The 27,735-nt window shown below is 38.3% G+C and overlaps 1 protein-coding gene across 6 annotated transcripts in view; it reads right to left on the reverse strand.

The window, feature by feature from the left end:
* The window catches only part of RYR2 (ryanodine receptor 2), a 750,192-nt gene that overhangs the window by 466,268 nt on the left and 256,189 nt on the right, over positions 1 to 27,735 (reverse strand). For all 6 annotated transcript variants that reach the window (XM_049868553.1, XM_049868552.1, XM_049868551.1 and 3 more), the window contains exon 3: positions 5,395 to 5,499. In XM_049868553.1, the coding sequence (XP_049724510.1) occupies positions 5,395 to 5,499 (105 nt within the window). The remainder of the gene's footprint in view (positions 1 to 5,394; positions 5,500 to 27,735) is intronic.

A 27,735-nucleotide genomic window follows, 5' to 3' on the forward strand; every position in this document is an offset into this window, starting at 1 on the left:
ACAGTGACCCTAGAGGACAGAGTAGGGCTGCCCCGTAGGGTTTTCAAGGCTGTAATCCTTTCAGAAGCCAACTGCCACATCCTTCTCCCACGGAGCAGCTGGTAGGTTTGAACCACTGACCTTTTGATTAGCAGTCAAGCACTTTCACCACTGAGCCATCAGGACTCCTTCCCAAGGGTGTATGCAGGTATCATAAAAAGAATAAGTAAAGCAGTAACAATAGCATAAGAGCCACTGTTAAATGTATGCTTACAATGCGCTAAATACCCTGCATACGCTATCACTTAACATTTACTAAAATCCTGTCATAAAGAGCAAAGACATGGCAGAGCTGGCATGCTTTTCTTTTTTTCGGTTTTCTCTTTGAAAGTTTATTATTATTTTAAAAAAAAAAAAAAAAAAGCCTATACTTTTTACATTCACCTCCCAGAATATTTAACGGTACCAGCTAACGCTGTTCTATAAGAAGTCTACCAGCTGCTTGGATGGCTACACCTTTTATTTACTACGATCTGGTATTAAAGTGGCATGAACTCTTAGGGAATCGGTGTAACGTTAAGAACTGAAATTTCAAAGTCCAGTATTAGAAATAAAATTTTAAAATGAGGAAATTACTGAATAAAAGTTCAAGGCTAAAAGGAAAGGATAATGGCGGGGGGGAAGCAAAAATATAGTTAAAAAAAAAAGTAGGACCCCTCCCCACCCATAGTCAGGTTTAAAAAAAAAAAAAAAAAGCAAGCATCCACCCAACCCAGCCCCTGTATCTCTCTTAGAAAAGCCATTCAGTCCTGAGCACAGTGTCTCAAACACAAAAATATGTAGTTTGATCTGCAGACCAGCCTCTGGGATCTTGCACTGGCCCTGGTCAAAGGTTTAAAAAGAAAAATTAGGTAGTTAGACATCCACAAATACTGGTATCCAGGCGAACGAAAACATCCTGGCTTTGGTATGGCTACAGAACTCTATCTGGAAATTATTCAAAAGGACACTGGCTTGGGTGGAGGGGTGTAAGGGAGGCACACAAAAACTTCCCATCAGAGGTAAAATAAATATTGGCTATGTCCATAGCAAACACTTGGGGCAAACATAATACTTGAAGCAAATGCACCTAAAAAAGCTACAAGTACAGGTTCTTGGTCAGAATTGTCTGGGTCAATCTTCCTCAAAGTGTAACTTGCAGGAAAAAGTTTGTAGTTCCCTACAACAACAAAAACCCTGCTTTTAACCCTACACTGTATCACCAGGATGCAAAACAGATCTGAAGAGTGAGAAGAGCTATATAGAGGCAGATTCAGAAGCAGACAAGTTACCCAAAACCACCCACAATTCAGGGTGAAGAAAGAGGAAGAACAGAAGCAAAGATGTGGCTCCACAGAAGCCCAGACAAATTCTGCAAAGAGACAAAGAGCCGCAGTGCTCCAGCAATCATGGTCTCTTTCTTGCTCTAGGTGTAGCGGCTCCACCCTCTGGGTCTTACAGGCTCCATGAGCAGCTGCTAAGGTAAAGATAAACTTCGCTATTAATATGCCTATTTACTACTAATATGCTTTGACTGAAGAATAAATGCTAAACGTCAATGTATATGTGTGTGTATATATATTCACTGATATATATATTGCACAGATAAAAATATATCATAGATCAGATATAGATCATCACCTTATCACACTTTTTTTTATTAAACAGATATTCTAGAAAATGCCTGTAAATAAAATTCTTTAGAAATCTTTTTGTGCCACACACACAAAAATCTGCTGTTTTACTAATAACCACAATTAGCCACTCTTTAGGGAATCAAAACTTCATCAATTAGCTAATATTTTTCCTGTTTCATCCTACCTATTTACTCTAATTTTTTATATAATTATTTTCATGATTTGCTTTGTCACCAAAGAGTATTGGGAATTATCTGCTACATCTCTCTCAGCTTTATGAAAACCATGTATTTATTCAGTGAGGTCCAGGAATACAGGCAAAGTGATACTTAGCCACCAAAAGAAAAGGCAAATGGAAAACTTTGCATATGACAGCATTTTGGACATTAACTAGTAGTAGTATCATTCAGTTTACCAAATTACGTTAAGAATTCAGCAAAACAAACCCAGTGATGTCAAGTTGATTCTGACTCATAGCGACCCTACAGGACAGAGTGGAATTGCCGCATAGAGATTCCAAGGAGTGCCTGGCAGGTTCGAACTGCCGACCCTTTGGTTCGCAGCTGCAGCACTTAATCACTATGCCACCAGGGTTTCCAAGAATTCAGCAAGTATCATGAAAAACAAGAATAAGACTTCGTACAGAAAATTGATTATGAGAGAAAGGGAATCAGGTGATACACGAACTACTTTTTAATAAGCTGTTAATTTGAAGGGAAAGAAAAGATTTCATGAAAATTGGCTTTACTTTGCAAACACACTTCATCCTAGGAAAGGTGCACCTTCATTTAAGCAAATCTGTACCTAAGGAATCCCTAGGCAGTGTAAATGGTTAATGTGCTCCACTGTTAACGGAAAGGCTGGAAGTTCAAGTCTACCCAGAGGCACCTCAGGAGAGAGGCCTGGTGATCTGCTTCCAAAAAATCACCCACTGAAAACCCCATGGAGCACAGCTCTGCTCTGACACACATGGGGTCACCAGAGTCGAGTCGACTTGACGGCAACTAGTACTGGTTTACTATTTGTAACTTATTAAGTTAGAGATGACAATTTGCTTGGCAAGAGGATTTGCTATAAAAGTTGTATGATGAATTCACAGAGACCAAGGAGACGTTAGGAGAAAAAAAAATAATAATACAGATACCTATGAAGTCCAAAATACTTGGCAGCGGCACCAATTGAATCAGACATGGTATTTGGCTGGTAACACTATTATGACTAAAATGGTTGTCAATTATTGGAAAACTTCTATCCCTCTTGGTAAACAGTCACTGCCCCAAGTTTCCAGAATGCTCCCTAATCCTGACCACTCCAGGGGTCCTCCAGGATATCCCCAAATTGCTCAGCCCACGCAGAAATCCACAAAGGAGCAGCAATCTCCAGGACCTTCCCTCTACCACTACGGTTGGGTCACTCTGATTGATCAGTACCAGTGCCAAACTATTCGTTAAATATAATCTGAGCATCACTCCTGGATATAACCAAAACTGCTCAGCAGCCTAAGAGAGAATCGTTCTTTTCCTTGAAAGATAATATCCCTCTGACCTATTTTCACCATAGTTTCTTCCTAGAATTGTTGTTGTTGTATGCCGTGGAGTTGACGAAACTCATAGAGACCCTATGCGTCACAGGAGAACTGCCCCATAGGATTTCCTAGGTTGTGATCTTTATGGAAGCAGATCGCCAGGCCTTTTTCCTGGCAGAGCCGCTGGTGGGTTCAAACCACCAATCTTCCAGTTAGCAGCCCAGGGTTCAACCACTGAGCCACCAGGGCTCCTTTTCTGAAAGTTACTACTAGCTAAAAGTGAGATTCAGTTCAATTAGATATATGATATTCCTGAGCAGTTTTCCTAAATCTTATTTTCTAATTAATGTCTTATCGTAGCTCTGCTGGGTTTTATAAAATGGTGTAACACATATCACACAAATTATATCTAACAGAAATGTTCAAGATGGATAACAACTCAAAATAAGGCTCAACTAGATAAAAATATCTAGGGTCCAGAAATTTTTAAAAACTTAAGTCTTAAAACAGTATTTCAAATCACTTCCTATACAGACAGAAAATTTTGAGTGTGCATAGTCCAATTCCATGATTTTGTGGGAAATTAAACATCTTTTCAAAGGTTTTAAATTTATAAAAAGCAGTTTCCAAAAAAACAAGCCAGTTGCCGTCAAGTCAATTCCGACTCATAGGGGCCTATAGGATGGAGTTTAACTGCCCCGTAGAGTTTCCCAGGAGCGCCTGTTGGATTCAAACTGCCGACCTTTTGGTTAGCAGCTGTAGCACTTAACCACTACGCCACCAGGGTTTCCAAAAAGCAGCTTAGCAATGTTAAAATTAAATTTATGGCGATCTAGTCTCATTTGCTATCTACAAAGACAGGTGAAATGGCAATACGTATTTTTCTAGATGTTGGTGCAAAGGAAAAATGATTTTTCTTTGTAAAGACTGATTTGAATTTTAAAGTTGGTATGCTGCAGTGATGTTTCAATTTCAGGAAGGGCTGTCCCAGGTTGAAACTGAACTAGTGGTATTGAGAAATTTTTTACTGCTTCTTAATTTAAGCCTATCCTAAAAGCTTTGCATGAAAGAACAGCAATTTTAAAAGAATCTCTGTATTTTAATGCAGTCTTTTCAAAGCAAAAATGAGGATGAAAAATGAAAACACAACATATTAAAATATTTGGACTTTTGGTAAAATGAGCTTAGCATCTAATAGCAAATGAAAATTACTAAGGGTTCTGCTCCACACTTAATACTGATAAAATTTAAAATTAATTTAGTATAAAAACTTAAGTCCTAAGCTGTGTGAAACAAAAATAAACAAAATACATTGCTGATAAAAAATAATGTATCATAATTGATCACTCAGTTTCTATTGCTTATCATTTTTTAATCTCTTAATCGAATAGGAACAATGGCTAACAATAATAAAAGCAATACATAGAACAATAAGGGCAAAATAAATTTTTCAACTTTATTCCTGGAAATAGTGTATCAAACAATACACTTCAAAAATTATAGTACCACCTACAAAAAAAAAACCCATACCAGGACACAAAAACTTGATCATTCATTCTCCTGGTTAAGTCTAAGCTTTAATGCATTGGGTTTAGAATATGTACATCCCAGAAATCAACCTTACCAAGTCTCATGGAAAATGATTAAATAACCAAATATGCTTTCAGAGAAAAAGTCCACATCAAGAATACAAAAGTCCGCATCAAGAATACAAATTTTAATTTTAAGAAGAAAATGATAAGCTGTTTGCAAAACCACAATTGAATAAAGCAGTATCGCCAGAATTCCATTGCCTAAAATATTTAACAGTGCCATGAAATTTTACCTGCCATAAAGAAGCTTTTGAACAGACTCAGATGGTTAGAGGTATTTGAAAAATGAAAAAAAGGTTAATGACAAACAGCCATGCAAAAAGCAGCTAGCTGAAATAGTAATACAGCTCTGAAAATGTAAAGAGACACACAAATTCTCAAAGGACGGTTGTTTTTAAGACAGATTCAGTGACACAGGTCACTGGAGGTTGAATTTTTTTTTTTCTTTAAAGTTCTTTAAACATCTCAGGCCTGTTGCATAAAGCAGAAAGTTAAACGTAAGGAAATTATAAGCAAAAGGCATGGACTTACTTCAACAAAATCTCCCATACCTGGGAAAGAAACCATTCGTACAGTCGCTGAGCTCATTAATATACTGTAACGACATAAACTAGGTACTTGCCCCTTCGGATTTCTCCACCGTGTTGGCCAGCATCTCCTGCAGGGCCCGGACAGACAGGGACTGTTCCAACACGAAGGTGCAGATGGAGAGGTCTGGTGGGACATTCTGTTCAGAAAGAGGGAAGCCACCATCAGTATCATCATAATCAACCATCCATACTTAGTTGACCTTATCGTACGTACTTTAGTTTCTAACACAGAAAAAGAGTCCTTATCAACTGCCTACTATGAACTTCCAAATCAGCCTAATTTATTTACACTATTCACACATTAAAAAATATATATATATAAATAAACCAGTTACCATCAAGTGGATGCTAACTCAGGGTAGAACTGTGCTCCACTGGGTTTTCAATGACCAGATCACCAGGCCTTTTTTCAAGACACTTCTGGGTAGACTTGAACTGCCAATCCTTCAGTTAGCGCCCAAGCAAATTAACCATTTGCATTACTCAGGGGCTCCATGGACAGCAATAAAAAAATCAAATCTGTTGCCTTCAAGTCAATTCCAACTCATGGCGACCCTGTGTGTTACCGAGCAGAACTGCTCCATGGAGTTTTCTTGGCTGTAATCTTTATGCGAGCAAGCCTTTCTTCAGGGGTGCCACTGGGTGGGTTTTAACCGCCAACATTTAGGTTTAGCAATCAAGTGCAAACCGCTCGTGCCACCTACAGACATCGTGGTGGCATTACAGCTACAACAATAAATCCAAAACCAAACCCCTTGCCATGCTGCTATTTATTGAGTACCTACTCTGATCAGGATTGAAATGGAAGCTTTAACATCAGCTACCATGGTTGTCAATAATCAACCCAACCCCTTGCCATCGACTCAATTCTGACTCAGCGACCCTATAGGACAGAGTAGAACTGCTCCCTAGGGTTTCCAAGGAGCAGCTGGTGGATTAGAACTTCTGACCTTTTGGTTAGCCGTTATCAATGATAAAGATTATTACAGAAAAATCTGCAAAGCCAGAACCCGTGTAAGGCGGAAACTGGTCAGAAAACTTAAACTCAAATATTTTCCACTAAAACAAGTGAAAGAAAAGTAGTAAGACTGCACCTTGCAAAAGGCGGAAAACTTGCAACACCCAGAAAAACAAGGCAGTCCCATCCAGTTCCAGCTCTCACAGGTTTCACTGTACTGCCATTGTGTGGACAAGAAAACAGAGTCTAAAATTCTTGTTACTTTTAGTTACAGAGTTACTAAATGTTCAAGCCAGGATTAAAATTCTGATTTTTATAACTCTACAGGTTTCAGTTCTAACCTACCAAGCTGACTGTTAACAAACAATAAAAAGGAAAGAAAAGTAATACTTGACTCAAAATAAATATAAATATTAAATTGGTATAAAACATTCATTTGCACAGGTTTCTTCTTGTCCTCAAAGATAATGATTACTTTGTTTTACTCAAAGTTTGTAATGATTTTTTTTTTTTTAATTTGGGAATGGAGTATTTTGGCTCCTGGTGGAGCCAGTGCTCAAGCGTTCAGCTACCAACTAAAAGGTCAGTGGTTCAAAAGCATCCAGTGGCTACATGGGAGACAGGCATGGCGATCTGTTCCCTTAAAGATTACATCCTAGGAAGCCCTATGGGGCAGTTCTACTCTGTCCTATAGGGTCGCTATGAGTCAGAATCTTCTTGATGACACACAACAGTTTGGCTCCTGATTTGTGCACATGTATGGCTTTATTTTTTCAACAATTCTTGTTTCCTTTTATTTTCTTCCCTTATGTTCCTACTTCAATCAATAACCCCATATATTCTAAAAATCTCAAAAGGTAGCTACTGACAAGGTAAAGGACACAGAATAAGCATCGTTTGATGAGTTAGAGAGAACTATCCCAGTGAGGAACAAATGGACGATAACGCACCTATGGTTTTGCTAGGTGGTCCAGCCAGGTGTGGACAGATGCTCATGTTAGGATTTCCATAACGAGGAACATTGTAAATACACTAGACACAGAATGCAAGCAGGAGTATGTCCTCATCATAAAAAGAATTTTAAGAGAATAAATTTGATAATCTGATGCAATAAAATCAAAATGGTAGTTTTTGATATTAATACAATTTTAAGTATTTATTAAATTGAACCACGGCCAGTGGAATGGTTTTCCTCAAGAGCAGAGAGCACGATGCCTATGATTTCACAGAAGGATTAAGTACTAGGGATCAAGAATTAAACTTATTCTATAGCTAAAAGAAGCAAGTGCCACAATCCATACTTGCACCCAAGTGAACTTTCCTCCTCAGGATTTCTCCACCCTCCTATCAAGGACTCAGGCCCCCATCCTAACAATTCCCATTCCTCCTCAGCCAGTAGTGAAAGAAACTTCCGGAATCTGCTTTTATACTCTGCAGTCAGCCAGGCAAGGACTTTCTTTCCAAAATCCTCAGAAAAAAGATTGGAGGCTTGATGAATTCTCGTAAAAAGACCAGACTTAATGGTCTGCCTGAGACTAGAAGGACTCCAGACCTTCTGCTAGCCCAAGATTGGAATCATTCCCAAAGCCAACTCTTCAGACAGGGACTGGACTGGACTATTAGAAAATGATATCGGTGAAGAGTGAGCTTCTTGGCTCTAGTAGACACATGAGACTATGTGGGCAGCTCCTGTCTGGAGGGGAGATGAGAAAGCAGCGGGGGGACAGAAGCTGGCTGTATGGACATGGAACTACAGGGTGGAGAGAAGGAGTATGCTGTCTCATTAGCAGGAGAGCAACTAAGAGTACATGGCAAGGCATATGTAAGTTTTTGTATGAGAGACTGACTTGATTTGTAATCTTTCACTTAAAGCACAAAAAAAATAAAAAAAGATTGGAGATTTGAAAAGGCACTTTTCTACTATAAAATTCCATAATGAATGCTTTTAACTTTAATTTTGTAAGTTTTAACTATACTAATTACAATTTTTATTTTTCTCTTCAGATCAAATCAAAAACCACTGGAAAATATTTGTTATTGGTAGTGTTTATTTCATTCATATCCATTTAATTTCTAACGGTTTGGCACATATATTCTCATAAATAGATAATACTGTACTGACTACTGGAGTAACTGAGTGGTGCAATGGTTAACACGCTCAGTTGTTAACCGAAAAGTTAGGGCTTTGAGTCCACCCAGAGGCGCCTCAGAAGAAAAGCCTGCCAATTTACTTCTGAAAAACCACACATTGAAAACCTTATGGAGCACAGTTCTACCTTGAGACATATGCTGTCGCTACGAGTCAGAATTGACTGGATAGGAGCTGGCAGTAGTACTGGTAGTAATGACTACTAACAGAATACTTTGATATTAAATGGTGTGCTGAGAAACAGACTTTCCCCGAACAAAGCCCTAATTTGTAGCATTTTCCCATTTCCATGGTGTAAATCTACCCACCATGGCTGATTTTGAGCTATTAAAGTTTACAAACAGGCTCACAAAAATGTTAAACAGCTAACAATTGGCACTCTGGAGCCTGTATTAAACCATTTCCAGCAAATCCTTGGACCGATTTAGGATGACTATTCATTAATTCCTTTAGAATTACTAGTTAAGAGCATAGATTCTGTGAACAGATGACCTAAGTAACAATCTCATCCTCACTATAAACTAGCTGTTAACTTTTCTGATCATTTGTTTTCTTCCATGAAAATAAGATCATATTGACACCATCTTCATAGGCTTGTTGTGAAAAATAAATAGATAATATATGTAAAGAGTTTATCACAGTTTCAAATACACATCAAGAACTCAAAATAAGTGAGCCATCATCATTACAGTTTGTCATATTATTATCTCTCTCAATTTGTGGCATTTATGTAGCACCACTCATTTTTAAAAATTGATTCTTAAATGGATTCTATTCTCAAGAAATAGTGTTTAAAATACAATTCTGTAACTATGCACCAGTTCATTATATTCAAAATGTTCTAGTATTTAAAAGAAAAGGTACTTTCAGGTAACATTTAAAAGTTACACTCTGGGTATATTTAAATTGCTTAATACCTCTCTTTGATAAAAATGTTATAAAGTATGGATTGCTACAATACCTTACATTTACTTTTAAGATTCTTGAAAACTGGGATTCTGGGAAGGTGGTGGTGTAAACAGACCATCGTTCCAACCCTCCCCTACAAATACAACAAGGGAATGGTCCTGGGCTTCGAGAGACTCTGAGTCAGGAAGCAGAGGAAAGCAGCAGGGAAATGCAGACAGCAAAGAATCAATGAATGAACAAGTCACATATGATAGGAAAATTTCTTCTCCCCCTGTCCCTGTCCTTTCCTCCAGCCATGTGGGCCACCAGTTGCTGCAAACTAGGGAAGTAACCCAGAAAAACAGCCTGCTTCCCTAACCACCACAGCCTTTGCCCGTACAAACAGACAGGACCCCAAGCTTCTGCTATAAGTCAACAAGGCAGACCTCCCCAGGGGTCCATTTGGAATATGTCAGCACCTCCCCCACCCCAGATACTGTCGGCTGCAAGCCTACTATGAATTGCTACAGAAAGCATGTGCAGTGGAGTCTGCTCCAGTAGTAAACACTCTACCAGGCTCCCTGCATACCCCATAGCTCAGGCCTCTGTAACCAACAGGAAAGATCTCCAAAGGAGTCAGTTCAAGTCTGTCTGCTCCCCCTTTCATTCAGTGCTGAGGACTGTTGACTGAGGCTGCCATGTGCTAGGAGGTACACATCTTTAGTGGAGGCTACACTCATAGCCAGCATACTATGGGGGGCAGACAACAAGGTAGACCTCCCTGGAGGTCCATTTGGAGTGTGACACCCCTCCCCCACCTAGACACTGTTACCTCCAAGCCAGCTGTGGATTTCTACAGAAGGCTCCTGGAATGGAGTCTGCTCCCATAGTCAGCACTCTTCCTGCCTTTCTGAGCACCCAAAAGGAGATGAGGGAAAGAAAGGGACAGAAAGAATATCTGAAGAACCAATGACAGAAAATTTTCCCACCTTAATGAAGGACATGAATCTACAAATTCAAAAAGCTGAAAGAACCCCAAGTAGGATAAACCCAAAGAGATCTACACCAAGACACATCATAGTTAGGCTTTCAAACAGTAAAGATAAAGAGAGAATCCTGAAAGCAGTGAGAGAACAGCAATCAGTCACATACAAAAGGATTCCCAATAAGGTTAAGTACCAATTTCTCCACAAAAACACTGCAAACCAGAAGGCCATGGAACAATATGCTTAATATGCTGAGAGAAAAAAACTGTCAACCAAGAGTACTATACCCAGCGAAATTATCATTTATGAATGAGGGTGAAATGAAAACATTCACAGACAAACAGAAGCTGAAAGAGTTCATATCCCCAGAACGGCCCTACAAAAAATACTAATAGAAGGGAAAAGACACTAGAAAGTAATTCAAAGCTCTACGTTAAAAGAACCCTAATAAAGGGAAATGCATGGACAAGTATAAGGGCTAGTAATAAGGTATTCATTCTTCATAATCTAAATGTTTTGTCCTCCACTTTTTTAAATAACATATATAAAAAGCAAGGATAAAATTATGTTATAGGGCACAGAAATATAAAGACATAATTAGTGACAACAACAACAAAAGGGAGAAAGAGGAATGGTATAGATACAGAATTTCTTGTATGTTAGCGAAGTCAAGTTAGTACCAACTTACCCTAGAATGTTATCAATAAAAGCTATTAAATGTAATATTCATGGTAACCACTAAGAAAATATATAACAGCATACACAAAATAAAAGGAGAAGGCAACTAAAAAGACTCACTACGATAAGCCAACAAAACACAAAAGAAAGCAGTATTAAAGGACAAAGACGAGGAAGACTTAAAAAAACAAATAAAATGGAAGAAGTAAATCACTTTTTATCAGTAATGACTATGAATTTAAGTGGATTAAATACTCCAATCAAAAGGCAAAGAGTGGCAGAATGGATGAAAAAACATGATTCAACTACATGCTGAATCACACCCTAGACCCAAGGACACAAATCAGTTGAAAGTGAAAGGATGGAAAAAAATATTGCATGCAAATAATAACAAAAGAGAGCTGGGGTGGCAATCTTAATGTCAGAAAAAGAGGACTTTAAGATAAAACCTGTTGGATAAGATAAAATATGGACATTATATATTTATAAAAGGGTCAATTAAATCAAGGAGATTTAATAATCAGAAATACATATGCGCCCAACATATGGGCACCTAAAAATATAGAACAAACACTGACAGAATAGAAGGGAGAAATAGATAATATTATGATTATAGTTGGAGACTTCAATACACCACTTTAAATATAGCACAGACCATCTAGAAAGAAGATCATCAAGGAAACAGAAGACCTGAATGTCACAATAAACCAACTAAACTTAACAGACATATATAGAACACTCCTCCCCTAAACAGCACAATATACATTCTACTCCAGTGCACGTGGATCATTCTCCAGAATAGACCACATCTTAGGTTACAAAGCAAGTCTTGACAAATTTTTAAAAGACTGAAATCATGTAAAGTATTTCCTCTGACCACAAAGAAGTAAAGCTAGAAAATGTTAAAGAAAAAAACCTGGAAAATACACACATTTATGGAAATTAAATAACACACTATTAAACTACCAATGAATCATGGACGAAATAAAAAATTTCTTAGTGTCACATGAAAATGAAAGCACAATACGCCAAAACTTATGTGATGCAGTGAAGGCAGTACTCAGAAGGAAACATAGCAATGAATGCCTACATGAAAAAAGAGAAAGATCTCAAATTAACAGCCTAACTTGACAACTCCAAGATAAGAGCAAGATAAGAGCAAACTAAGCCTACAGTTACCATAAGAAAGGAAATAACAAAGATCAGAGCAGAAATAAATAAGATTGAAAACAGTAAAACAATAAGAGAATCAATAAAACCAGAAGCTGGTTCTCTGAAGAGATTTAAAAAAAAAAAAAAAATTGACAGGCCTTCAGCTAGGCTGACAAAAGAGAAAAGATGCAAATAACCAAAATAGGAAATGAAACAGGGGACTTTAAAAAGGACCCCACAGAAATAAAGAGAATTATAACAGAATATTATGAACAACTGCACACCAACAAACTGGCTAGCTTACGTGAAATGGACAAATTCTTAGAAGCACACAACCTACCCAAACTGATTCAAGAGGAGATAGAAAGTCTCAACTGACCCATAACAAGTGAAGAGATGGAATCAGTGATCAAAAACCTCCCAATAAAATAAAAAAAGGCTTGAACCAGATGACTTCACTGGAAGATTCTACCAAACATTTAGAGAATTGACGACGATAATGTTTAAACCCTTCCAAACAGAGAAGGAAGGAATAATCCCTCATTAATTCTATGAAGCAAACATAACCCTGACACCAAAACCAGACAAAGACATCACTAGAAAGCAAAACTACAGACCAATATCTCTTACGGATATAGATGCAAAACCCTTCAACAAAGTGCCGGCAAACAGAATCTAACAGCATATTAAAAGAGTCCTGCACCATGAGCAAGTGAGATTTATCCCAGGAATGCAGGGATGATTCAACATTAGAAAATCAGTTAACGTAATAAGCCACATCAATAAAACAAAGGAAAAGAGCCACATGATCATCTCTATGGATACAGAAAAAGTATTTGATGAATCCTCCAAAATTTCTTGATAAAAATCCTAAAGAAGATTGGAATAGAAGGGAAATTCCTCAGTATGATTCAGGGCATATATGAAAAGCCAACAGCCAACATTATACTTAATGGAGAAAGACTGAGAGCTTTCCCCTTGAAATCAGGAACGAGGTAAGGATGCCTCCTCTCACCACTTCTATTCATATTGTATTAGAAGTCCTAACCAGAGCAAAAAGAAAGGAAAAAGAAATAGAAGGTGATCCAGATTGGAAAACAAGAAGTAAAATTATCTCTATTCACAGATAACATGATAAAAAAACTGTTGTCATCAAGTTGATTCCAACTCCTAGCAACCTTATAGGACAGAGTAGAACTGCCCCATAGGGTTTCCAAGGAGTGGCTGGTGGATTTGAACTGCTGACCTTTTGCTCTTACCCATCGTGTCATCAGGGCTTGAATATGATACTATATACAGAAAATCCCAAAAAGTCTACATGAAAACTTCTAAAGCTGATAGAGGAATTTAGCAAAGTTGCAAGGTACAAGGTCAACAAACAAAAATCAGTTGGGTTTATGTACACAAGCAATGAGAAAACTGAAAGGGAAATTTGGGGAAAAAATTCCATTTACAGTAGTATCTAAGAGAATAAAATACCTAGGAATAAATTGAACCAGGGAAGTAAAGGACTTATACAATGAAAATTATAAACACTGCTGAAAGAGATTAGAGAAGACTTAAATAAATGGAAAGATGTTCCATGATCTTGGGTTGGGAGACTTAATATTGTTAAGATGTCAATGTCACTGAAAGCAAGCTATAAATCCAATGCAATCCTTATCAAAATTCCAATAGCCTTCTTTACAGAAGTGGAGAAACCAAACCTCAACTTTATGTAGAACAGCAAGAGGCCCCGAAAAACTAAAGCAATGTTTAAAGAGAATAACAAAGTAGGAGGGCTCACACTTCCTGATTTTAAAACATACTATACAGGAACAGTAATCAAAAAAGCCTGGTACTGATATAACAGTAGACACATAGATCAGTGGAATAGAACTGAGAGTCCAGAACTAAACCCACACATCTGCAGTCAACTGATGATTGACAAGGGTGCTAAGTCCATTCAATGGGGAAAGAAGAGTCTCTTCAATAAACGGTGTTGAGAAAATTGGATTTCCACATGCAGAAAAATGAAGTAGGAACCATGCCTCACATCACACACCCAAAAAAATTCAAAATTATTCACTAAAACTATAAACTTTTTAGAAGAAAAAGCAGGGGCAATGCTGTCAGATCTACTTTTGACAATGGATTATCTAATATAATAAAAGAAGCACAAAAAGCAAAACACAAAATAAGTAAATTGGACCTTATAAAAATTTAAAACATTTGTTAATTGAAAGACTACCAAAAAAGTGGAAGGACAAGATATCAACTGGGAGCATATCTTAAAAAACCATATATCTGATGAGAATCTAATAACCAAAATATATACAAAACTTTAAAAACTTAATAACAAAAAGACAAAATAACACAATCATAAAATGGACAAAAGACTTGAACAGATATTTCACCACAGAGGACATTCGAATGGCCATTACACACGAAAAGATGCTCAGCATCATTAGCCATCAGAGAGATGCGAATCTAAACCACAATGAGATACCATTTCACTCCTACCAGGATGGCTAAGATTAAAAAAAAAAAAAAGAAAAGAACAAATGTTGGCAAGGATGTGGGGCAACTGGAACCCTTACCCATTGCTGGTGGGAATGCAAAATGGTATAGCCATTGTGGAAAACAGTGTGTTGGTTCTTCAAAAAAACAGAAAATAGAACTACCATATAACCCTGCAATTCCACTCCTAGATGTATACCCAAAAGGCTTGAAAGCAGAGAATCAAACAGAGATTTGTACACCAATGTTCACTGCAGCCCTATTCACAATAACCAAAAGTTGGAAACAACCTAAATGCCCATCAACAGATGAATGGATAAATAAAATGTGGTACATACATACAATGGAATACTACTCAGCCAGTAGGAGAAATGAAATCTTCATACATGCTACGGTATGTATGGAGCTGGAAGACATTATGCTGAGTGAAATAAGTCAATTACAAAAGAGCAAATATTGTATGACCTCACATATATAAAAAAGATAAGAAAGGCAAATGTATAGAGAACAGAGTTTAAGAGCAGCTGCTGAAGCTGCTTACATACAACCAAAAACCTCCTGGAATTTAGTTACTCTGTTGGGAGGTTTAGGGTGGTGGTTGCATGTGGCATCCCAGTTAATTGGCCTAATAACTTATTTAATGCTTCTGTTCTACCTCCTACATAGTGCCTCGGATCTTAAAAGCTTGGAAGTGGCCATCCAAGGCACAATTGATCTCTATTCTATTCGTCTCTATTCTCTATTGAGGAAGGAGAGTCACGAGTATGAGCAGGATATGGCATGTGTGGCTAATTGCCTCCGTGACCAGCTGCCTCCTTTGCCGTGAGACCAGAAGAACTGGATAGTGCCCAGCTACCATTACTGAACAGTTTTGATCAAAGATTCCATAGAATAATCTTGATGGAAAGGGGAAAAATGCAGACAAAATTTCAAATTCTCATGGATTCCACACATCCTGGAGCTGTGAAGGTTGGATGAACCCCTGAAACTATTTTCCTGAGATAATCTTTAAACCTTACATCAAAATATTCTCCAAAGTCTTCTTAAAACCAAACAATAGTTCAGCTTAACTAGTGAAAATGCCTTCCTTGAGCATTGTGCTCTTTTAAGAACTATCTACATGTGTGACGGTTAAGGTTTTGTGTCAATTTGGCTGGACCGTGATTGTCAGTGGTTTGGCAGTTGTATGATGTTGTGATCATTTCCATGTTGAGATTTGATACAATGTGATCACTCCCATGATGGGATCTACTGTGTAGCCAATCAGTTGAAAGGAAGTTTCCTTGGGTGTGTGGCCTGCATCAAATGTAAGTGGACATTTTAGCAAGGCTTGTGGGCTTTTGCTTGCTCTGGATCCTGCAGCTGGCTCCTGTTCATCTGACCTTCGGTTCTTGGGTTTTGAGCTAGCAGCTTACCCGCAGTCTTGTCTGCTGATCTTGGGATTCATTGATCTTTGCAGCCTGTGAGCAAGCGCCCTGCTCTCTGACCTACCAATCTCGGGTTCGTCACTCCTTGTAGCTACGTGAATCAGGGGAAGCCTCCAGTCTGACCCATGGACTTGGGACCTTCTAGTCTCTACAACTGTGTGAGCCATTTCCTTGATATAAATCTCTCCATATATATATTTATATGCTTTATTGGTTTTGCTTTTCCAGAGAACCCAGACAAGACAACATGGGGTCAAACTGACAACAGCAACTCAAAAGATTAGATAAGAACCTTAGGGGGTAGTGAATTTATGTTCATGGGGGAGGTGCAACTCACAAAAGTAAGGCTAGAATGGGTACACAACCAGAAGAATGTAATCAATGTCACTGAATTGTACATGTAGAAACTGATGAATTCGTATATGTTTTGCTGCACATATTCTCGACAACAATGGCAAAATAAAATTATTTAAAAAACAAAAAAGATCTTTGAAAACCCATTTGGGTACGGAATGAATGAATCTCGCCAAACTAATTTGACTTTTTCACATGGCAGGTCTACTACAACTTGACACGGAACAAATCAGAGCTTGGCAGTACTGTTTGTTTAGCTCTAAAGAAAAGTGATATAGTTATATTAGGTAACAGAATCATCATAACTTGTTACCTTTTGAAATAAACTATTAAAAGTATTCCTTAATGTAAATGAATATTTTTTCCGATAACCTTGACATTTTTACCGTTATACCAGATTATAGCATTTATGTTAGGCCATTGTTTCCAATGTAAAGTGGAATGGCTGGTAAATAAAAGTCTCATTCATCAATCGAAGATCAACTGAATGGCCCCAAAACAAAATTAGTCCTCCTAACACCAGACACAGCAGATAAAGTAGAAAACCAAACCAAACCAGACCCATTGCCGACAAGTCGATTCCGACTCTTACTGCCCCTATAGGACAGAGTAGAATTTCCCCATAGCATTTCCAAGGAGCGGCCGGTGAATTTGAACTGCCGACCTTTTGGTCAGCAGCCAAGCTCTTAACCACTGTACCACCAGGGATCCAGATAAGGTAGAATATTCTATAAATAATCCGTAGTAGAAGTTCCAAGTTGCAAGCATTTTCAAGTTTTCATCTTTTTCTTAATTTTATATTCTTTCGTTTTCTCAAGTTTTATTACTGACATAGTTCCTTGGTGGTGCAAGCGGTGTACACTTGACCACTAGCCTTTTAAAGGTTGGCAGTTCCAGCCCACTCAGCAGTGCTGGGGAAGAAAAGCCTGGCAATATGTTTCTGTAAAGATTATAGAAAAAAAAAATGTATGGGACAGTTCTCCTTTGTAATACATAGGGTCACCATGAGTCAGAATCAACTCGACAGCAACAGGTTTGGTTTTATTACTGAGATGAGTAATTTTTGCTTGCCCTTACAGTGAATGTGCTCCGACATCATGGATTAAATTGTGTCCTCCCAAAATATGTGTCAACTTGGTTAGGCCATGATTCCCAGTATTGTGTGGTTGCCTTCCATTTTGTGATTGTAATTCTATGTTAAAGAGGATTAGGGTGGAATTGTAACACCCTTACTAAAGCCATATCCCTGATCCATTGTAAAGGGAATTTCCCTGGAGTGTGGCCTGCACCACCTTTTATCTTACAAGAGATAAAAGGAAAGGGAAGCAAGCAGAGAGGTGGGACTTCATACCACCAATAGCAGAGTGTGTCCTTTTGGACCAGGGAAACTCCTAGTCCAGGTGAAGATTGATGACAAGGACCTTCCTCCAAAGCCAACAGAGAGAGAAAGCCTTCCCCCGGAGCTGACACCCCGAATGTGGACTTTTAGCCTACTAGACTGTGAGAAAATAAATTTCTCGTTGTTAAAGTCATCCACTTGTGATATTTCTGTTATAGCAGCACTAGATGACTAAGACATCCCAAATTATAAGAGAAGCACTTAAGTAGTTTGCTTTTCATTATAATCAGTAAAACCTGTTGCCTTCGAGTTGATTCCAACACATGGCAACTGAGGTGTGTCAGAGTCAAGCGTGTTCCAAAGTGTTTTCAATGGCTGATTTTCTGGAGTAAATTACCAGGCCTTTCTTCTGAGGTGCCTCTGGGTGGACTCAAACCCCCAGCCTAACACTTACGTATTTGTACCACCCAAAGACTCCAATGTTTTATATTGTTGTTGTTAGGAGCCATCGAGTCAATTATGACTCATGGTGACCCCATATGACAGTAGAATTGCCCCATAGAGTTTTCTTGGCTGTAATATTTACTGAAGCAGATCACCAGCTCTTTCTCCCATGGAGCCGCAGGGTGGGTTCAAACCACCAACCTTTCTATTAGCAGCCAAGCACTTACCTCTTTGCACCACCACAGTTCCTTGCTTTACAATATAGGTGGTGCTTCAAAATGCCCAGATCAGATTACAACAGCACATGTACCCCTAGCTGCTTTATACACATTTACACATGGCATCTATTTGCATGCAGAATTAAGTCAGAGAAAGTGATCTGGCCTGTCTGACCACCTCGGGTGGCCAGAAACAAGTAGTACCTCAAACAAGTACTCCAAACAAGCAAGCAAGGGGTTAATAATGTTTTTTATATGTAAACATCAACTTTATCAGAATATGCGTACTTTGGCAAGGCACCAAATCTTAAACTAGGAGCATAGCTGTGTGCCTTTTTCTAATTTTTAACAAACAAACTGGTCATTTTTCTCCTCTGCCTGGTGAACGTCATCTAATCTTAGGGGGAAAAAAAATCTCAAGAATAAGCCCAAAGCAGCATCTGGCTTTGTTGGCATTGGAAATGCTATGTAAAATCAATTAGGTTTCCAATGGAGGCATCCATCAAGCCATTTGGTTTCCACAGATGTAGCTGCCTAACTCACTTAAAAACCTACAGAAACCAATAATTTGGACAATATAAGCCACTGCAGCCCATCCCTCTTGTCATCACTACGTTAAAACTATGCATCAACAAGCTACTCCATTTTAACATCCTGATGGCTTTGCTCATATTTTTTTCCTCCCTCAGCCTGAAATATCCATCTCCAGATCTCCACCTATAGAAAGTCTACTGATTATTCTAATGAGGCCCAGTTCAAATTTCCCTTTCTCTATGGAGTCCTCACAGAATCACCCTTGAATAAATCATTCTCAAGGATGTCACATGTATCTTTTAAATTAGCATTTACTTCATTAGGACATAATAATAGCCAAAGGTCTATAAACCAAACCCATTGTCATCGAATCAATTCCAACTCATGGCAATCCCATGTGTTATAGAGCAGAACTGCTCCATAGGGTTCTCTTGGCCATAATCTTAACAAAAGCTGATTGCCAGGCCTTTCTTCCTCACAGACACTGGATGGGTTTCAACCACTAACCTTTAAGTTAGTAGTCATGTGCAAACCGTTTGTATCACCTAGGGGTCAGTGTGTAAACCAAGGGTTTATAAAAAAAAAAAAAAAAGGGTTTATACATCCTGTTAAATATTTCTTATAGTTAGAAGTCACTTCATATTTTAAAATCTACACAAAAAAGATCACATATTAAAAAGCATTTTCATTATAGGAAACTCAAAGATTACAGAAAAATTGAAAAGCCTCTTCTAAGCTTTAAATGGAAACCCTGGTGACATAGTGGTTAAGAGCTACAGCTGCTAACCAAACAGTCGGCAGTTCGAATCCACCAGGCACTCCTTGGAAACTTTATGGGGCAGTTCTGCTCTGTCCTATAGGGTCGCTATGAGTCGGAATCGACTCAATGGCACTGGGTTTAGTTTAGTTTTTTAGAAGCTTTAATTATGCTCACTTTCCTCCCAGATGTAAGCACTCTTAGCCTCTTGGTATGCATCTTCCCAGGCCTTTTCTTATGTATTTACATATACAGATACATACATGTGCCCAAATAGAAATACATAGATTGTTTTTCAGTGTTTTTCCCACTGATTGGCTCATTTTGAACAAATTACACTATGATTTTTTAATTTACTAATATGTCTTAGAGATCACAGTCTTTCTGCTGATATGTATCTACTTCCTTCTTCACGACTGAATAGATATACCATGGTTAGGCATTTTCCTACTGACGACTGCTTCAAGGTTTCTGCCATGCAACAGTTACTCAACATGGACCCACCCTTCCCCCCCCCCAGCCTAACACAGTGACTTACACAATAAAGCACTTCAACATTTCATGAGCTAAAATCAGGACTTCATCTATTTCTGAAGAAGTTTTCAAAGGTAAATAAAATGATGCAGGTAGTCACAGTTCTAATGACAGATCTCTATTTTTTGTCTTATTTTCATAATCTCAGGTTTAAGGTAGTTCAGTGGTAGAATTCTCACCTTTCGTGCAGGGGACCTGAGTTTGATTCCCAGCCAATACACCTCAAGTGCAGCTACCACCCACCTGTCAGTGGAGACGTAATTGTTGCTATGATGCTGAACAGGTTTCATTGGAGCTTCGACTAAGATGGATTAGGAAGAAAGGCCTAGTAATCTACTTCTGAAAAATCAGCCAATGAAAACCCTGTGGATCACAAGATCCAATCTCGTTGCGCATGTGGTCGCCATGAGTCAGGAGCCACCATGAGTCAGGGGCCACCTTCACAGCACCCAACAACAAACTACAATAGGTTTCTATTGCCAAGGCAAACAAGTAATTTACCTTTTTACACTACCTTTTAGACTGTGCTCCAAGTAACCTTCAGAGTAACACAAGAAGTTATCTCAAAATGAATTTTGAAAATAAATGATTAAATCTTGATAGTTTGAAAGGACAGGGAAAAGAGTAATCACTGTAATAGGAAATACAGGAAGCAGGTTTAGGCACAGCCAGGCAAGGAACTGTAGGTAAGTCAGTCTGAGTTCTATTAGGTGGAAAATACTTAAAGCAAATCAATGATTCTAAACTGGAAATGCCAATAAAATATAATTTTATATGCCTAGTTAAGAAAATGGTGGGCCCCCGGTGGCACAGTGGTTAAGAGCTTGGCTGCTAACCAAAAGGTCAGCAGTTCAAATCCACCAGCCGCTCCTTGGAAATCCTATGGGGCAGCTCTACTCTGTCCTACAGGGTTGCTATGAGTTGGAATCAACTCGAAGGAAATGAGTTTTGGGTTAATTTAAGAAAACCCTAAATCAGGTTGAAAGCTCAGAATCACAGAAATGTGATACATAAAGAAATGTGTAGATGGCACACTTTAAAACGGAACAGTTGGTCTGAAGTTAAAGCAGGTTTGTTTTTGCTTGACCACCCATCTGCTAAGTGGCCTTTGGCAAGGAACTTGCTGAGAACCAACTTCTACCCAAACCATGGGGATATCAAACTGCAGCTTGTCCAAAAGACAAAGACTTTTTGTTTTGTTTGTTTCTTTGTTTTTACTTTTTTAATTTACCAACTGGAGAACATGAACCAGAAAGTATTTTACCCGCCAGATGGGGAATAAAAAAACTAAACACATTGCGGTTGAGTCAATTCCAACTCATGGCAACCCCATGTGTTACAAAGTTGAACTGCTCCATAGGATTCTCTTGGCTATAATCTTTACAGAAGCAGATCACCAGGCCTTTCTTTCATGGTGCCACTGGGTGGGTTCTAACCACCAACCTTTAGGTTAGCAGTCAATTGCAAATCGCCTGTGCCACCCAGGGACCCCTTCTTTGGTTTATATCTCCAGTGACAATAAAACTATGGTGTTGCATCCAATTTACTTGTATGAACTACTATGGTAAAGAAATATCAAGCAGAATATAAGGAAAAATCTTTGTTCCCTTTTTCCTCTTTACGCAAGACCAAACCAAACCCATTGCTGTCAAGCCGATTCTGACTCATAGCACTTAACCATTATCCCACCAAGGTTTCCTTTCCTCTTTAAGCTTCTTTAAAACTTCAGTCGTAATATTTCACCATAATCTCAGGCTGGAAACATGGCTCTTTCCAGAGTTTGACACTTTTCCACGAGAGTTCTGGGTAGTTTTTCTTGTCATATTCTTTTTTCCTTCATCCCACCTTACAACAAAGTTTAACTGGAGTTTGCCTATGGGAAGGAAAGATTTTTCCTGTATTGAATAACCTTTCAAATAAGCTTTTTGAAAAGACAAAGCTAAATATGATGGAAACAGATGACGCTAACCTGCCTGGGATCGCAGGCCTAAAGCCTTTTAACCTCTTCAGACAAACTGAAGTCATTCCACTCGGCACTCCTGACAACAGTAGGGTCCAGGTGGAAAAGGATATATTAGCAGGCTTAAATAGGTGGTAATTAGCAGTACGTCATGGCCACAAAGAGGCACAGCTGTGCCAATTTAGCAGTTAATTATGAAAATCCTTAGGAAATCAGTAGAGTTTCATAAAATTTGCTCAGTGTTCATTTTGCTCCCTGGCATAGAACTTTTGTAATACAACATCCTTTAAATGCAATATTAAATAGATATGCCAATCCATCTTAATTTTACGATTATTTTAAAATTGAAATATTTCATTCCATGTGTCAATGAAAACCTACCAAATCCAAACCCATCGCCATTGAGTCGATTGTGACTCAAAGCGACCCTATAGGACAGAGCAGAATTGTCCCATAGGGTTTCCAAGGCTGTAATCTTTACGAAAGCAAACTGCCACATTTTCTCCAGCAGAGCAGCTGGTGGGTTCGAACTACCAACCTTTCAGTTAGCAGCTGAGTGTTTAGCCACTGTGTCACCAGGGCTGCTTACGCAAACCTAGGAAGGCACTAATCTTGATGTTTAACCCCATTATACCACTCTCAGCATTTGGCTGATAACCAAAAGGTTGGCAGTTCAAATCCAACAGCCACTCCTTGGAAACCCTAGGAGCAGTTCTACTCTGTCCTATAAGGTCACTATGAGTCAGAATTGACTTGACAGCAATGAGTTTGTTTGTTTGTTTTTTAATATCACGACAGGAATATTGCCTCATGTCAAATCTGTTCACAGACATCTTGAGTGGGAACGAACATTGATGGGCACACAAGTATGTCGTGTTTGGAGACAAACTACTCAAAGGAAAACCAGAGAAGGGGCTTCTTCTGCTTTTAAGTGAGCCTCAAGGAATATGTTGGTATCTTCGAAAGTCAGATACGCAAGATAATGTTTCATCCTATGTAGCACCCTGCTTCTAAACATTGCTCAACCAAACCCATCTCAGGCAGATGGATTTCTACCCTATAATTCAGGATAACAAATAGCAATCACAAACTCAATAAAAGCTCCACATAACAACTCCCCGAATGCTAGATAATGGCCCACTTAGCTACGTTGCATTTTAAAAACATAATTTCTAGTCACATAAATAAATCAAAATGATGTTCAGGAAAGTTATATTCAGGAATGATGTTCGAGAAAATTGAGAAAGCTACTATAAAAAACCTGCAGAGTCTCACCACTAAATTCTAACAGCTTTGAGCTGTTTGACTAAATAAATGAAGGCATGGATGAATTAAAAAAAAAAAAAAAAAAACAGATAAACTGGTGGAAATATTTGAACCACTGCTGTAGTTCCAATAACCACAAATTGCTTTGGAACAAAGTTATGTTCTCTACTCAAAAGAGTTTTTGGGTTGTTTTTGTTTTTAATCAGCACAACACAATACATATTTATTGTGTATATAGTCAGCATCTCACCTTGTCATGATAGTAAGAACACAGCATTAAAACAAAACTAATCTAGCACCCACATATTCGTTGACTGTCAGAATCAGTGATATCTCAGCTTCACTTCCATATTCTTTGCAAGATCCCAGGAAACCATAGGTTACGAACAAATTTTGAGAGACCCTCCATGGAAAATTTCTAATGATCAACAGTGTTGTCTCCAGGGAATTCTGTGAAGGGGAGATTTAGGTAGAATCTACTCATAGGTTCATTTCCTGAAGGAGTATCAGGGACAAAAATGACTTTTACAGTCACCAGGTCAATCTAATCATCTATAAAATGACCTATGAGACAACAGCCATAGTCCCTTGCCTCATAATCTGTCTCAACAGGATTGAACAATTCAACATGTGGGTGTGGGCAACCAACAAATTCTGACCTACCTAGAGCTTCACAGAAAGTAAAAAAAAAAAAAAGATGAAAAAGGAGAAAACAAGAATTATGGCATCGAAATCAAGATATGTAGGCAGTAAGAAGATATCTTCAAATTTAATTAATGTGCGATAAGGTACAGATTTAATCAGGTACAACCAGGCAAATACCAACCATCTCACTCTTTGAAGGTGTCTCATTCTGTGAAAATGTGCTGGATTAATTTCATCTCAATTAATTAAAAATAGAAAGAGCTAAATTAATTACTTAGTATCTGTGTGAACAAATCAAACTGGAATCAACTTAGAATATCACTTGGGACCTCAAAAACTAGAAATTCCTACTAGATTGACTGAGACATTCAAAGCCTTAGAATTCTTGCTAGAATCATCAGTAGGAGCACATCAACAGCATGGAATTTCTCGGCAGTTTCAAGAATGCAAAAAGTTGCCACGTATACACAAACACACAGGTAGACACAAGTATGCAGGGAATAATGGTTACATCACTTTTTAAGTACCCTCTCTGTGCTAGGTCCTAATTCTCACAACAACGATAGAAAATAAGAATTATTATCCCCACTTTAGAAATGAGTATATGGAGAGTCAGAACATTAAATTTGCCTTAAGCTAGAGACTACTACGAGGCTAAAACCACACCACACTATTTCCCTCAAAGTCGTAACAGCCTTGTTCTCAGTGGTTTTCTTTCTTTTCATTTTAATTTCCTGTTCATTTGCAGCAGTACTTATGGATGATAAAATAAACCTAAATACAACAGTGAGCCCGCTCTAAAAGAGCTCACACACAGAATCGAAGTTAGGAATAGCCCAAGTTCCACATCGGTGGTTTGAGGGCCACCTTAGAAATTCAAAACCAGGGATGAGTGTCTTCGGGAGGGAGACACTAACAGGAGCAAAAGTGTACTAAGGGATTGAAATAATGACCCATTATGGAAGGGTGTGTTGTAGGTGTATGTGAATACAGGACGCTTCCCCTTCCTGTCTACAGATGACGGTCACCACTTCAAAGTGAAGCCAGAGAGATACAATATTTTCTGGTCAAATTTTGATGAGAGAGGTATATAGTGGAATTAGATAACTAGGTCAGGGAAGACATCTAAAGTTAACAGTCCCAGAAACGTAATATGGAATTGAAACTAGAGCCACATTTATGAGACTTGACCCTAACTTAACTTTGGGTGATCTGTATGTACTCCAGAGTCCTATTAATCCATGTAATTATAAGCCTGTAGTTGAATGATACATGAAGCATCAGAAGAAGATGGAAGTAATATACAGAATCACTGTACCAAAAAGAATTGGTCAACATTCAACCATTTCAGGAGGTAGCAAATGATCAAGAACCACTGTTACTGAAGGAAGAAGTCCAAGGTGCACTGAAGACATTGGCAAAAAGAAAGGCTCCAGAAATTAACAGACTGCCAGTTGAGACGTTTCAACAAACAGTTGTAACACTGGAAGCACACACTCGTCTATGCCAAGAAATGAGGAAGATAGCTATAGCAGTCCCAGAGAGAATGGAGAAGGACGAGCAGGCACAAGTCTCTTATAATAATAGTCACAGGGAAGAGGTAATATAGTGAAATGAACTGTTTTTAAAAAAATAATCGAGCTGAGAACTCAACTAGGGAAGAAATTGAATTGGAGGTACAGTTACTAAAAAAAAAAAAAAAAAACCGTCGTCGACTCGATTCTGACTCATAGCGACCTTACAGGACAGAGTAGAACTGCTCCATAGGGTTTCCAAGGAGCACCTGGTGGATTCAAACGGCCAACCTTTTGGTTAGCAGCTGTAGCACGTAACCACGATGCCACCAGGTTTACTAAAAAAGGGGAGGAAAAAACAAGATTTGTTAACTGATTGGACATTGAAGGTAAAGCAGGAGTTGGAGATGAACCCACGGTCATGCTGCATGGACAGTGCTGCTTTTAACTGAAGTAAGGAGTGCAGAAGGAGAGGCAGACGTGAGGAGGACGATGACCATTCTGTAGAGGGCGCACGACGTTGAGAGTAAGTGGAACTTTACGGTGAGATGTCAGGTATGCCGTAGGTATGCACATCTGATCCCGGAGGGAAAGGCTTGAATGACTTCCACACTGAGATGATAATAATCGCTAATACTTGATAAAGGGCTACCGCATGCCTGTTCTCAGTCAACATTTACTAACTACTTGTACTTGAGACCTTACAAAAACCTTCTGAAATAAGTATTATTTTAAGTAGAAAGAATGGAAGAGATCACCAAGGGAAAGTAAATAGAGGGAAAAGACAGTCTGACATTAAAGGACTAATGGAGAAGGTGAAGGGGGGAAAAAAAAAAAGACCAAGAAGAAGCATCAGGATGATGGTGTAGGTAATCACGAGAAGAGACGGTTTCACTCGAGATTTTCAATGCTACTAAATTCTAGGGGGAGATCAAATAGGATGAGGGAGTCAGGAGTCCTTGGATCTGATGACCCAGGACAGTTAAGAAAACAATTTTGGTAGATGTAGTAGGGGAAAAATCTATTTCAAATGTTCTATAAAAGATTAGGCTTTGCGTAATGAGTATCGTAACAGTAACAGATAATGGCAATTTAAGAAACTGACTATTGCAACTAGAAGCCAAAAGGTATATGAGAGGCAAGGAATGCTGCAAGATATAATTATATATTTTCTATATATATTATTTTTCATTATATCATCAATGCCTTAAAAGATAAACTGTAATGCCCATATCTGAAACTGGAAATCAAGCGTGAATCCTTAAATTCTGATGTAAGGGAATTTAAGTTCAGTTTTTCAATGTAACTTTTAAAAATTATTTTTAGTTCATCTGCCAACGTGCTTAGTCTTCTATAATTTTCTGGCTGCCTTCTCTCCGGTCCCTTGTCTCTCTAATTCCAGTCAATTCATTTTATCACCACTAACCTGGTCCTCTCACAATACCGCCTTTAGATGGTAAGGAACTTACGCAAAACTCCCAATGCCTAAAAATAAAGCCCAGCCCTCCTACCTAGTATTTCATACTGGTTCCAACATAATTTTCCAACCTACACTCATGCTTACTAAAATCATGTCAAGTTAGATGGCTCTACTTTTTACAAACATATTTCTTTTATCCATCTTTGTCCTTTCCCCAATTTCTGCCCATCCTTCAACACTACGTTCAGTTGCTACCTCATACATGAAGCAGACTCTCCTCACTCAAACCGCCTAGTATTTTACATAAATTTGCATATATTATATCTTTCATACTACTTATATGCTAATGAGACTTTGTTAGCCTCCATAACATCATACTCAGTATATATGTTGTTGAGTATTTGACTATGGTTGCCTGTATTTCATGTTTGAAATCCATCAAAAGAAAACATAATTTTCATGACATAACACACACACCATCTCAGTACACAGAAGAGACCGCGAGAGGATGGCTGGAAAAAAAAAAAAATTGTAAATATGCTCTAAGAAATATTGCTAAATTAACTTATTTTTAAAATGCTAATTAATAAATGTCATATCCTTAGCAAGACAAAAATCAATATTTTGATGATGGTCTACATATTGACTTAT

This window comes from Elephas maximus, chromosome 24 (genome assembly GCF_024166365.1).
Source record: "Elephas maximus indicus isolate mEleMax1 chromosome 24, mEleMax1 primary haplotype, whole genome shotgun sequence".
NCBI classification, from domain to species: Eukaryota; Metazoa; Chordata; class Mammalia; order Proboscidea; family Elephantidae; genus Elephas; species Elephas maximus.